The sequence below is a fragment of the Mytilus galloprovincialis genome, chromosome 13, assembly GCF_965363235.1.
Source record: "Mytilus galloprovincialis chromosome 13, xbMytGall1.hap1.1, whole genome shotgun sequence".
Lineage (NCBI taxonomy): Eukaryota > Metazoa > Mollusca > Bivalvia > Mytilida > Mytilidae > Mytilus > Mytilus galloprovincialis.
Genome location: NC_134850.1, coordinates 18,946,242 through 18,960,883, shown reverse-complemented (window position 1 = coordinate 18,960,883; position 14,642 = coordinate 18,946,242). Strand labels below are relative to the sequence as shown.

The 14,642-nt window shown below is 31.3% G+C and overlaps 1 protein-coding gene across 1 annotated transcript; it reads right to left on the bottom strand.

The window, feature by feature from the left end:
* Window positions 1–7,153: 7,153 nt before the first annotated feature.
* On the bottom strand, window positions 7,154–14,321 carry LOC143056737 (perlucin-like). Its single transcript, XM_076229891.1, has 5 exons — window positions 14,005–14,321; window positions 11,220–11,299; window positions 10,778–10,871; window positions 9,860–10,067; window positions 7,154–8,526 (listed from the first exon to the last, which is right to left on the bottom strand). The coding sequence occupies exons 1-5, from the start codon at window positions 14,297–14,299 to the stop codon at window positions 8,517–8,519; spliced, it is 687 nt and encodes a 228-aa protein (XP_076086006.1). The 5' UTR covers window positions 14,300–14,321; the 3' UTR covers window positions 7,154–8,516.
* Between the last annotated feature and the right edge of the window lie 321 nt (window positions 14,322–14,642).

The following is a 14,642-nucleotide window of genomic DNA, read 5'->3' as shown; positions in this document are numbered from 1 at the left end:
CGCGCCTCTGGCGTACTAAAGTATAATCCTGGTACCTTTGATAACTATTTACACCACTGGGTCGATGCCACTTCTGGTGGACGTTTGTCCCCGAGGGTATCACCAGCTCAGTAGTCAACACTTCGGTGTTGACATGAATATCAATAATGTGGTCATTTTTATAAATTCTTGTTTACAAATCTTTGAATTTTTCGAAAAACGAAGGATTATAGATTACCATAGCTGTATATGGCACAACTTTTTGGAATTTTGGATCCTCAATGCTTTTGAACTTTGTACTTGTTTGGCTTTATAAATATTTTGATTTGAGCGTCACTGATGAGTCTTATGTAGACGAAACTCGCGTCTGGCGTACTATATTATAATCCTGGTATCTTTGATAACTATTTACATCACTGGGTCGATGCCATTGCTGGTGGACGTTTCGTCAACGAGCGTATCACCAGCCCAGTAGTCAACACTTCGGTGTTGACATGAATATTTATAATGTGGTCATTTTTATAAATTTCCTGTTTACAAAACTTTGAATTTTTCGAAAAACTAAGGATTATAATCCTGGTACCTTTGATAACTATTTATTAGTAATATGTTAAGTAATATATTTCCCTTGTCTTTTTGTTGTTATAACAACACCAATGTAATTTCTACAGAAGTATAACAGACTATTCAAACTGTCATGATAAGAGAAAAACATATATAATAGTAATGTTCATGTCGGGATAAATAAGACTTTATCGCAACTGCCGTATGTCTTACTTTAAATGCCTTGTAGGTAAGATGAACAGAAACTGATGATGAAATAGCAAAATCTAATACTTGGAATAACGTACAGTTATTCGGTTTTATAGATACACAAATAATGTTCATATGTTAATTGAACTGAGATCCGAAAAGATCTTCTAACATATTTTTCAGATCCAGCTGGTAAGTTTTGTATCATGTTTGTATCAGACAGTCCAGTATATGTAATTGTGGGTTAACAGTGCAGAATAATGGCCAAAATGTAAAGATAAGAGACAAAAAGGTCACAAAATAGAGATTCGAGAAAAATTGAATGCTTACGAATAAATGAGAAAAAATCTAAAGTCCGTGCATCCGTTTGCTTCAGGTTAAAGTTTTTGGTCAAGGTAGTTTTTGAAGTTAAAGTTAAGGTTACATCAACTTGAAACTTGGTACACATGTTCCCTATGATATGATCTTTTTAATATTAATTCCAAATTAAAGTTTTGACCCCAATTTCACGGTCCACTGAACATAGAAAATGATAGTGCGAGTAGGGCATCTGTGGACTATGGACACATTCTTGTTATAACATATTAACAAAATTTGGGCCTCCAGTTAATATTTAATCATATTCACACATATATGCATGATGTATATTGGTTTGTATTTTCAGGTTAAGGGATGAAGCCAACATGAAGATGGTGGTCACTCAAGAAATTTAACAAATATGCCAAGAGGATCTAATGCTCAACATATTGGATCCGACCTCAAAGGTCAACATTCAGGACAGTTCTTGTGTACATTACCATATTCTGTGTTTGGAAAGAATGGAATGTTTGGATTCATTGTACAAGGAACAAAAGTAAGTAATCCTTTTAAAGCATCTCAGAATCACCCATGAAATACCATCTGTCTGTGTGTCCATACGTATGTCCTGTCTTGTTACCACTCTCACAGTTACTATTCTTGCCATATTTTAATAAAACTTAAACAATAAGTTAATATCAGCAATAATTCAGACAAAGGAGTAGGTCTGGTAAGGGCCAATTATGGCCTCAAATTTCAGGTTCATCTCGCAAAATATTTTGGACACTTTTTAAACACTTTAGTGTCTATTTCAATTAAATCAATTAGTTTATGTGAAAGATTTTAATTGATTAAGTCATTAAAAACGCTCTGATTAAAGCTTAAATATGAAAAATCTATCAAATATGCAAACAATAGTCACTTTTCAGATGCTTTTGTCAAAAATGAAAGTGGCTGCATCTGTGTTTATCCTCAACCTTTATATGTTATGTATTATCATCAAATACAACTTACATTTCAATTTTATGAATGAACACAAATGGGGCCACTTTCATTTAAGACGGAAACCGTCTAAGATTTAACAAAAATGCTAAAATTGTGAAGATTTCAGTAGTTTAGCATGACTTAATGATGTTAAAGTATCAGATATATATGCATTGTTTTGTCAAAAACAGCCCATATTTGGGTAGCAGAAGCATTCTACTTTCCAATAAATAGCTAAAAGTCGCATTTTCCCAATTTTGTAAAACTGCTATATTTTGGGGCCAAGAAGGGGTCTTACTGAACCTACTCCTTTATAAAGGTGGCAGATAAACTTTTTTAAAAGAGGTTATGCCCCTTGGAAATATGAAATTTTATTGAAAATGCCCTCATTAGCGCTCTCACAGGTACAATTCTTGTCTGATTTTTATAAAACTGAAACAATACGTTGATATCAGCACTATCAGCAATATCTCAGATAAGTTATATAATGATGGACAATTGACTTTTTTGAAATATAGAATATATGCATGGGGACATAAGAATTCCTTTATGAAAAATGCATATATAATAAACACAAATTTTATTTTTTCAGGTGACATTTACAGCTTTAAAAGCAGATGATGGGTATTATGACAATTTATGTAGTGGACATTTGCATCAAAAAGAAGCGTTTGTAACATACAGTGAACAATACAATATTCTAAGGAAAGAAGACAGAAAACTGCTAGTGCAAATGTTACTGGATATTGGAAAGTTAATGGAATTTCTTTGTGAGAAGTAGTCGTTCAGATGTAAAAGATAATCTTATAGTTCGATGGACATATTTGCCAGCCTTTTGCAAGTAAATATTTTAACACAGACAATTTATATTTTAATGCATGAAATACTACGGTCTTTTCTTTGTGAAAAGTAGTAGTATAGATGGAAAAGAAAATCTTTGAGTTTAATGGACATTCATATGTACAATAATAAAGGTTGAGCCTAATATGCATTAATTTATAAATTAAAAGTATTAAATACAGGCAATCTGTTTGATGGTGGTACAAGTTCTATTCTTAAGGTGATACCCAACACTTTCACTTAAATTAATTTGGCTCATTTAATGACCCTTTAACAAAAATATAAAAATTTCAAAAATTTTGAACTAACCATTTTGTCAGAAAAATTGCACTGGTTATATATAGCAGTTTTACAAACACCAATTTTGATCATTGAGAAGCATACTATTCCAGTTACAACACAACTTAATTAAACGTTTAGCTGACTTTACAGAGTTATTTCCCTGTAGTGTTAGATACCACCTGAAGGGGAAATAATCATAATTTCTTTAATTCACCAAATCATATTTTAAATGCTAAAATAGATGTGATTGATTTTATTGGAATATGCCAATGGAATATATATTTGAGGATGTCCTTTCAAGACTCTAATATTTGGTTCTGAAATCATTTGCATATAAGATATATCAATCATTCTGCTTATGGACCTAACCTAATAAGTACAACTTCTAAATATTTTGCATGTAAATAGATTTCACAAATATTGTACACCAAAGCAACATTAAAATGAGGCAATTTCCTGGTTGACAATTGAAAAGGAAATATTTCAACTTCTGATGTTAGATGGCATATCCATGTTTTTTTTTATAATCAATAGACATGCATTAGTTTTCAACATGATACTTTCTGAAACAATTTAAACTAACATGACCAAGCTTTATCAGAATAAATTTCTGACCTTTTGTTAAGAAAATGGTCTTTCAAAAGATTATTATCAAATAGTCTAGGACCTACCATTTATTGATTCAATGATTCTTTTACATAACCATTGATTTCTTAGGGAGGACCTCTTTCAAAAAAAATCAGTTTAAATATGTCATGTACCCTTTATTATTTAGATCAGGAAGTTGAACCCCTGATATGGTTGTGGTCTTCCATTTATTGTTTTGAATTTAAAACTTATACTAAGTATTATATTTGTATTTCTTTGATATTTTCCAGGTCAAAAGATATCTAATGATTAAGAGAGACATATACTGCCATTGAGGAATAGAAATGTGCTACATTGTTCAAACAATACAGAACTTACTAACGGAATGAATAAGTTGTACCATTTTGTGCATTGGAAGTATGTTCCATGCATTAATATCATCTAATTTGTTTTAGAACTGAGATTTTTATGTACATATCATACACATATTTGAAAAAAATAAGATGAACACTGAAAAGAACATTTTTGCCAGTCTTTTGCCAGTAAATTATTTTATTTAAATAATACAGTAAATAAAACAAGTTATGTTTTTGTGCATGTAATCTTTTGTTTTGATGAAAGATGCTTATATCTTAAAAAACGATCCAGATCCCTACCCCTAAACCATATATATTCCTGATTGGGACAATAAAACAAATCAAATGAAATTAAAGGGAGGTCCCCGGGGGTCACAAGTTATGTTTTTGTGCATGTAATCTTTTGCTTTAATGAAAGATGAATTAAATACTAAAAAGATTTTTTTACATTGAGTAGACTTTCTATTAAAGTTATATACACACTTCACAATTAACTTGAATTGATAAATGTTTAACTGGTTGCTAAATAGCTTAAATTTAAGAAGATTTTTCTAGACAGCTACTGGTAGCATTGTAGGGGTGTGCAAATACGGTGCCAATCATGCCTGACTGTAGATTTAACACCTGGCAAAATATTTGTTTGTGGCTTTGTTGCCTGCGGACAAGAAAAAACCAACCTTCATTACAATGACCATTTATATAATCATATCAAAAAGTCCTCAAAATTGATTCATGAGTACAAAAATTATTAAATAACAAGACTGAAGCAACATTTTCAAGTAAAACAACATCAGTGATCAGGAATGAATTGATAATCAAGCAACAAAAAATAAGTATGCAGACCTGGTGTCATTACTATTCTGATATTTGGAATTGTTGATGAGGTCATTGGCGGATCCGGGGTGGGGGGGGGGGGGGTTCCAGGAGTTGGAACCCCCCTTTTTTTTGACCGATCAATGCATTTGAATTGGGACATATAGTTGGAACCCCCCCCCCCTTTTGTCCTGGGTTGGGAACCTCCCCCTTTTTAAAATGGCTGGATCCTCCACTGGAGGTTATAGCAACAATACACCAGACATGGTCATCATTATTTTTTTAGCTCTGATTTCTCAAGAATGAAAACTAAATTACTGGTTGAGTTTGACAAGCATCTTCAGATGGGTCATAACCTCAGAAGTTGAACAAGGAGAAAGTGTGAAATATAAAATTGTTTTTGACAAGAAACAGGTATCAGAATTTGCAACAACAAAGGACAACTAGTTTAAAACTAAACAAAATAGAAGATTTTAAAGTTCTGTTATGTTTCAAATTTCTTAGTTACAATAAAAATCTCAAATTTACAATTCGCCTTGTCAGTTTTGTGAGGGTGCAAACAAAAATTTGTTCATAATGTTATTTTCTCCCTCATTATAAGTAATAGGATAATTATATTTAGTATGCGCATACCTAGTTAGGTCTTCACTTGACCTCAACCTCATTTCATGGATCAGTGAACAAGGTCAAGATTTCGTGATCAAGTCCATATCTCAGATACTATACATGCTATAATCAATAGGTCTAGTATATTTGGTGTATGGAATGCTTGTAGGTGTACATGTCCAACTGGCTGCTTTCATTTGACCTTTACCTCATTTTCATGGTTCAGTTGTTATGGTAAAGTTTTTGTGTTTTAGTCTTTTTTCCCTATACTTTTTGCAATAGGTAAACTATATTTGGTGTATGGATTTATTTAATGTGCATGTACTACAACTATAAGCAAAAGATTAACTATATTAAGTGTGTTGAATAATTGTAATGTGTACATGTATTTCTCATTTGATTTATCTGACCTTAACTTATTTTTTGGATCATTTTAAGATTATGTGATAGTTATAATAAACTTTACATTTAGGACTATCAATATAATATCAATGGTTAGTAGAAGGCAAGACTTTTCAGTTTGTGCACTCTTGTTATTATTATCATTATTATTATTATTGTCAAGCCTGAGACATCTGTCACAGACAGATTGACTTAGGGATAATGATCCCATCGTGGCGATGCGTTAACTAACTTCTGCTTAGCTTAGTATTTCAGAAGGTAGAAGACCTTAATCCTGCATTTTTTGTATATAGATGCCTTATGTGACGAGATTTCTTTGTGTCATATTTCCATTGTATTTGACCTCATATTAATGGTTCAGTGACTACTTGCTAAGTGTTTAAGTATCTAAATTCCTCTCCTAATATGAGTAATAGGATAACTATATTTTATATGTGCTTACCTTGCAAGGTCCTCATGCCCATTAGACAGTTTTCACTTGACCTCAACCTCATTTCATGGATCAGTGAACAATGTTGACTTTTTTTGGGTCAAGTCCATATCTCAGATATTATAAGCAATATCTTATATTTGGTTTATGGAATAATTGTAAGGTCTACATGTCCAACTGGCAGGTGTCATCTTACCTTGACTTCATCTTCATGGTTCAATGGTAAAAGTTTTTTTTTTTGTATTTTGGTCTGTTTTTCTAACACTATGCAATAGGTCAACAATGTATGAAAATATTTAACCATGTACAAGTAAATCTGGCATGTTTTATTTGACAATGCCATACATTTTACAGTTCATTACTCAATGTCAAGCATTTGGTTGGTTTTTCTCATACTATAAGCAAAATGTCAACATATTTGGTGTATGGCATGATTGCCCATGACCTTATTTTCATGATTTATTGGTCAATTTTAAGTTTTTCTTGAGTTGGGCGTCACTGATGAGTCTTTTGTAGAAAATGCATGTCTGGCGTAAATATAAAATTTCAATCATTATGAGTTTATTGTTTAGTTTGTTTTTTAGATACTATATGCAATATATACATGTATCAATTATATTTATAGCATTTGATGATTGTAAGGTGTTAATGTCTGTCTGGCAGGGTTCATCTGACTGTGGAGTCATTTTCATGGTTCATTGATCAATGTTAAGTTTTCCTGGTTAGCTTTGTTTCTTATGTTATATTTGCAATATGTTAACTGTATTTAAAGCATATTAGGTGTATGGAATGATTGTAAGGTGTGTATGTATTTCCAGTTGTTTATCTAACTTTGACCTCATTTTCTTAGATCATGTTAGGTTTATGGGAAAAGTGTTATGAAGTTTTATATTTAGGCCTATAAACAAAATCAATGGTTGGTAAAGAATACGAGACATTTCAGAGTGTAAACTCTTGTTTTTATTATTTTTATTAGTTGTTTGTATGTTCTTCAAAATACCTTTACAGTTTAGAAGTGCCAAAGACAAAAACAGGTGTTCAATGGTTCTACGTGAGAGGAAAAAGTGTTCACTTCTATCTATATAACTGCACACTTACCCTTATTACTGTCATTATACTTTACACATTTGAAGAAGTGATTCCTATTTGCAAAACTTTTTTTGGTAAACAAAAATAAAACGGCAAAGCAATTATGTTTAAACGAAAAAACAGGAAACGACCTTGCATGTTTCCAATAAAAATATAAGACAAAAACATAAACATTGCAAGAGTAACAAATATTTACCCCTGAAGTATGGAAGACATTTAAAGTTTTATTTACCTCAAAAAAGGACATTGCAGAGTGGAATTGTAAAGTCTGCAAAACTGGCGTACACATTGCTGCATCACTTGTTTGTGATGGTTACCTAGAGTGGTTTCAGACCCCATGTCCCCATACTGGATGTGTAGAAACTGCCATTGAAAATGCAAATGATTTTCGGTAAATGTGATCAGATAAGTCTTCACCATATGTCAAAAATGTACAATTTAATCAAATAAAGACAGTACTTCAACAAATTCAGAAAAACTACACAAAAGATTTGTTAAGCATAAGCTACAACTGTAACAATAAACAAAAGTTATATTATAAGTTATTTAAGGTGGTACCCAACACTTTCACTAAAATTAATTTGGCTCGTTTAATTTTCATAAAATTTTGACACAGTATTTACTTTGACCCTTTAACAAAAATATAAAAAAAATCAAAAAATTTGAACCAACCGTTTATCCAGAAAAATTACACTGGTTATATAGCATTTTGACAAACACGTATTTTGATCATTGAGATGCTTAATATTCTGCTGATTTTACAGAGTTATCTCCCTATAGTGTTAGGTACCACCTTAATGTATAATACAAGTGATAAATCAACATTCCAAGCTTTTACATTCTTTACTCGTAAAAAGATGTTCTCAAAATCTGCATACAGACAAATTCTTGGAATATATTTAACTTATACATTAGATTAAAAAAATCTAAACAAGCCATTTACAAATATAAGCTTTAATTTTATAATTATTTTCATTAAACAAACTGAATATAGTTTTTAAGATAAATTGTATGAGCATACAAGCAGCAATCTTTAAATTATACAATCATATGCTGATGTACTCCTCATTTTTGAATATCAAGTCCTTTTACCAGTCTTAAAGCAATCTGGAAAAAAGTCATAAAATATTGATAAACTATCATGATACCACCGTGTTAAATATTGTGAATATAATGTTGAACTGCCAAAGTCACGGGTCCGATCAAATTCTAAAATAGTTGAACTATGGTAAACATCCCATGTTTATTTTGTAGTCGTATCCTTCTTTATTATATGGGTAAACCAATTTGATTTTTAATCCCTATTGAGTCATAAAAAATGGCTTTGAATCAACCTCCAAACAATCCATGATTCCGTGATGAGGAGTACCCAAATTGCATACATGCTTAAATTAACACCATTAAAAATGAAATAAAAGATATTTTGTTTTAAGTTTTTAAATATTTAGAACAATTTGACATTAGTACATGCACACTTTTTTTTTTTTTAAATGGATGAATGTAACGTGTTTTTTTTTTTTTTTTTTTCATTTTTAAAAGACGACTTTTTGTGAACATCGCATGGTGGCGTTTTCGCACATTTTTTTTTTCTTTTCCAGTGAAAGATTCATCTGTTGATATAAACTTTGAACGTTTAGTGTATAATTGAATATATTCGCATATTTTGTAAGACGTGTATAATGTCAAATAATCAAAATACAAATTGTTCAGTCTCAATGAAAGCTTTTAAGAATTTCTCAGCTGTTTGTGTTGAATAGGTGCAATTTGGATACTCGATGCAATTTGGTTACCGTGACGTTACTTAGGTTAGTTTTAAAGGAAGCATTTTAATGCTACGTCAATCATATTTGAGTTGCAGTTTTACATGCATTGACTGTTCTCATTTTCATGAAGGTTGTTTGGCTCTGCACTTATAATCATGGTTCATTGACTTTGAATGATTTGCAAAGTTTACTTATTTGACAATTGCAATTTTAATTTTCGCATTTGTATTTTACTATCAGAATAACCCCTGATTCAACAATTTGTTGATATCTATATAAAAAAGTTAAGACCATAGGTTTATAATAAGTTCCATTTACAACGACGTTACAAATCAAAAGAGGTTAAAGGTCCAAATTAACTTACTGTGTATTCATTATTATTCGTTGGATGCCAAATTTCGTGGGTTTCGTAGGTACAGGCGAATGACGAATTAAAATGGTCAACGAATTACTTATTTTCAATATGATCTATATGCAGAGATTGGCAAAACCGCGAAATCAAATATCCACAAAAAGCATGTTTTAATCTGTCATAGATGAGTCCACAGTAGTCCTTAGTTTCAACAAAAATGTGCCATTCGTCTCAACTCGGCTGATTCCGTACCCTCATTAGGTGAGTAGCGGATTCTACCGAGGATTGCCGAATGGAAAATGTGCTTCTAAGTTTAGATACTTACGGTCTTTGGCAGATACAAGCAGCTATCATAGCGCATTTGACATCATTCCATTGATAACCAGCACCTTTCATTGCAAGGCAATGTTCATTTCCCTGAGCATTATTTGGTTCGCCTGGTATCCAGTTTGTCACTGTAAAATTCGTTTGACTGGTTGTCCATATCCATTTTCCTTCAGTCAAAATGTCAGATCCTCCCAAAAAATAGAATTCTAAAACAAAACGAATTAAACTCTAAAGTGAACGAATTGAGAGTTATCTATTTTGTAAAATAGAAAACATATTTTTGTATTCCAGTAGTTGATATATCTGATCTTTGAATTGTTTTTGTTGTGTTTGTCTCCTTAATAAACAACAGAGATGTCGACGGTCGCACCGGTTGAATATTGATTATCGCGTTTGTATCTTGTGTCTAAAATATAAGAGTTATATAATACTACAGGAACCAATATGAGGGTGGTAGATACAGTTTTAATCAACTTGAAGATAATTTGTATCGAAATGGCAACTTCAGTATCTACATCAGTAGCGTGTCATACTGGTTGAATAACTTTTTTGACCATTTACTTGGATTACTATCTGTTGTTAACTATCTGCATACGAGAATATCTGTACCAAGTCAGTAATACAGGGCTAATTCTGTACACCTGTTGATCATTCGTTTGATACGTTTGAACTTTTGATATAAAAAAAGAAAATATGATATGATTGCCAATGAAACAACTCTCCATAGGAGATCAAATGACGCAGAAATTAACCACTATATGTCACCGTACGGCCTTCAACAATGAGCAAACCCAATAGTCAGCTATGAAAATTCCCGAAACGAGTTTGCCAATTGATTATTGACTTTCCGTTTTGAAATTTTTGCGGAGTTCAAGATATTGTGTTGTGTGTTACTAGTATTTTGCATTTAACATACGGGATCCATATTCACTAGCTTTTGCAGTCAAAAAGTCTAACTGTTCTATTGAGACTACTTCTGCCATCATACTATCTTGACTGTGGCACGATGTCTGTAATAAATTATAGAATATGTCATTTCAGACCTGTTAATGCAGAAACAAATATTATCTTTACTGTTTCCTTCGGCACTGTTTATATCTCGCACTATTTATTCATTTATTCTGCTATTGATAGAAGTGTAGTAAACTTTACTAAAACGTTAACAGGAAAATACCTAATTTGCGTAAAAAAATGCTAAGAATTTGGATATTATTTCTGAATTTTAAAATAGTGTAACAGTTGATAGTTTTATTGGTATTTCTACCATATTCAAATTGCTTGATAAATTGAGTTATGCCCAACAAGCCGGCCATAATTTCATTACCTTAGTCTAATTTCTATAAAAGTATTTTCCAAACCTTAGAATCAGTCCAATTTCTCTCATCCGCGCTAAAGTAGTAGCAAAAGCTTTGAAATATGTCCCAGTCATTTGGACAGACTACAAATAAGAATTATGCATCTAATGTTTGGTTTTAGAAATATTTCAACAGTAATTTATTGATTTTTTAAGAATTTATATGAATTAAAGTAACGCCGCCATTGATTTATTTTCTAATAGTCATTGTTAAATTTGCATTTGTTATAAATTGTGCCAAATTTATATTTGTTTTAAATAAAGTAATACTTGGAACGAGTAAAACTTTAACCAGTCCAGTACTGTAGATAAAATTTCATATAGCTTTTCTTTTAAAATTGTAGCACGGTAATGACTGCTGTACCAACATTTTGACTATTTCATTTATCATATCTGTTTAGTTCACGCATCATTGTAAATATAACGAAATTTGATGAGACTGTCGTACACAGTGAGAGATTTAGCGCTATACAACCAGGTTTAATCCACCATTTTCTACATTTGAAAATGCCTGTACCAAGTCAGGAATATGACAGTTCTTGTCCATTCGTTTTTAATGTGTTTTGTCATTTGATTTTGCCATGTGATTAGGGACTTTGATTTTCCTCTGAGTCATCAGTATTTTTGTGATTTTACTTTTTGCATATACGAAAAAAAAAACATCACTGGAAATTAACCTTACAAATTTTTATCTCTTTCCTACCTGTGTAAAAGCTTTAGAAACAATATGCATGTAACCTCAAGTTTCAAAAATGTTCTACAGAAAAGTAATAAGGGTGATTTGAAAGATCCAATATATATACTGATGACCGAGAAATGTTTTACTGCAATGAACTGAAGGATTAATTTCCTACAACTGTCATATTCACGGGAATATTTTTTTTCGACTTTTTTTCGTCTGCAACCGGATGTACCGTACAGTGATTTGGTGGTATTACACAAGTCATGAAGTTGATGGATATTTCTGATTTCATCAGACTGCATTTGTCTAACTTTTGTCTATGTTTTTCTTTCGTGCAAGCTGATACAAAACGACTATCTCCCTGAATGACAAGAATGACATGAATTTTAAATATTTTTCTTACTATTTCCCGTTTGTTTTGTAGTTGTTTTCTCGCGTTTTGTCAGATTAGTTTTCTATACTCAACATTTGTTAATTCCCATCGTTCAAAGTTTTCATAATCCCTATTGTACAAAGCTTTTAAAATCGAAAAGAAGCATTACATTGTCGAAGTAGAGTTCTTCAGATAAGAATACTACCGGATTAATCTTATTTCTTAGTTCAGATAAGAAGCTAATATGTAAACATTAATCCACATAATAAGATTTTGTCTTATTCATGTTATTTGATAAAAACCATCAAATATGCATTAACGAATTTTTCAGGTTTTTCATAATAAGTTATGCATTTTCAATATGTTACTGCTCGAAATGATTCAGTACTTGATTCCCGCGAGTAGTCTTATTTCATAAGTGTACGTTTCAAAAGAAAATAAAAATTTGAAAAAAAGATTAATTTTCTATCCTTAACTTTATGCCGACATTACTAGTTCACACTTCTATATAAATTCTGAAATAATTGGAATAGAATAAAGCTAAGGAGCGACTTTGACTTCATATGGTATTTTATAATTTTACGGAAACTAAACAAAAATGTGTTACAATTATAGAAAAGAAGGTTTGGTATGACTGCAAAGGATACACCTCTCTACAAGAGACAACTGACAACGACATTAACAACAAATACATTTCACTGTACAGCGATAGATACTTATAAAAAGTTATATTCATATGCAGAAACCAAACTCATAATACCAAGGTAAAAAAAAGAAAAAGAATGAAAAAACAAACAAACAACATGAACACAAGTTATACAAAACTGAACTTAGAAAACAAAGATTAGGCAACACAAACCGCCACAAAATATTGGGTGTCCTCAGGTGCGCTAGAAAGAAAAGCAGGTTTTGCTTAACATATAAGGTATAAGTTAGATGTTGCATGTATATATAGATTCTACCATTGCATCTAGTGTGTTACGATATTTATCCACTTGAGACAGTTAAATTTTCAAATTTTAATTATATAAATTTAACTCTCGAGAGTGTATAAATATCGTATTACACGAATGTTGGACTAGGGATCTATTTCTATTCAATTTTTTAAATAATATGCACGCAAATTCATTCTTTCTTTTCAAATGATCTGCAAAAATATGTGTTCTTTCTTTGCGACGTCATCAAACATGGTCGCTTTTTTTCATGCCATCACAATAAGAAATTTAGAGGAAGGAAAGAAAATCCGAAGTGTTTTGACCAATGAAGAACTGAGATAAAACGAACGACACTTTGATTAACTAAAAATAATCAACACGTCAGGAAAGAGAGGTCGGGATGTTTTAGTATCACTAGCTTGTCAACGCTGAAGTTGTAATATTAAATACATATATTGGCAGGTGACTCAAATTTCGATTGACTAAGATTGTCAGTTTTCTTACCGAAGATAGGTAGATTTCTCTTGGAACTCCGGCTTCCTCCATCAACAAAAACTGGCCATCATAATATAGCACAATAATGCTGAAACTTGCATTAAACACCAATCAGCAATTTTTACTATTTACTCTTAAAAAGAGGGACGAAAGATACCAAAGGGATAGTTTTCTAATGTAGAATACAATACCATTGAAAATATGTGTAGATTTCAAAATAAATTTACCTTTAATGAATATCGTGTTAATAAATTATTAAAAAATACGGAAATCATTTTAGCACACGCATACATAGGTCTTATACCTTTGTCTGGCTCATATATTCCCCATTTTGAATCTGTTTGCATCGATATCTGCGTTACTTTATTATCAGTTGAATGGATCAAGCAAATCTCCCCAACATTGTTGTAACTATAAACATTACACACACTTGTTTCAATGCATTGCATAGCACAGACGATAGTTGATGGTGCTGAAATATTTTTTATGAATGTCTCTGAATATTTTTGATCATGTGTCAATGTAAATCGTTTTGTACTTCCAGTTGAAATGATTATTAAAACTACTGGCAAAAATGATATTTGAAGTGCAATCTTCATAGCAAATCTTATTAAAAAAACGTATGCACTCAATGCGAATTCACTTATAAAATATTTTAAGGACTGGTTAATTTCAAAGCATAGACGGTTATCATTGGATATTACTGAATGAAAAGAATATTTAATTTTACAAAAATCTATTTAGTTTATAAAAGGACAAATAAACAAATACAATATAAGACGTATTCAACTTGGTGATATTTACACACTGTGTTCTAAAATCCTCTTAATTGGTACATTTGTATTATATATACATAACAGTACAAGGAGATCACTCTGTAATTATCAGCTGAATGTTTTAATCAATTCTATTGTTAAGGAAATATTAAGCTTCTCTTTGATC

Coding starts and splice junctions, on each gene's coding strand:
- LOC143056737 (XM_076229891.1), bottom strand. CDS start 14,299: ATGAAGATTGCACTTCAAATATCATTTTTGCCAGTAGTTTTAATAATC. Junction 10,872..11,219: donor GAAATTGGACTGATTCTAAG/GTTTGGAAAATA, acceptor AATTTATTACAG/ACATCGTGCCACAGTCAAGA. Junction 10,068..10,777: donor AGCTAGTGAATATGGATCCC/GTATGTTAAATG, acceptor GTTTTGTTTTAG/AATTCTATTTTTTGGGAGGA.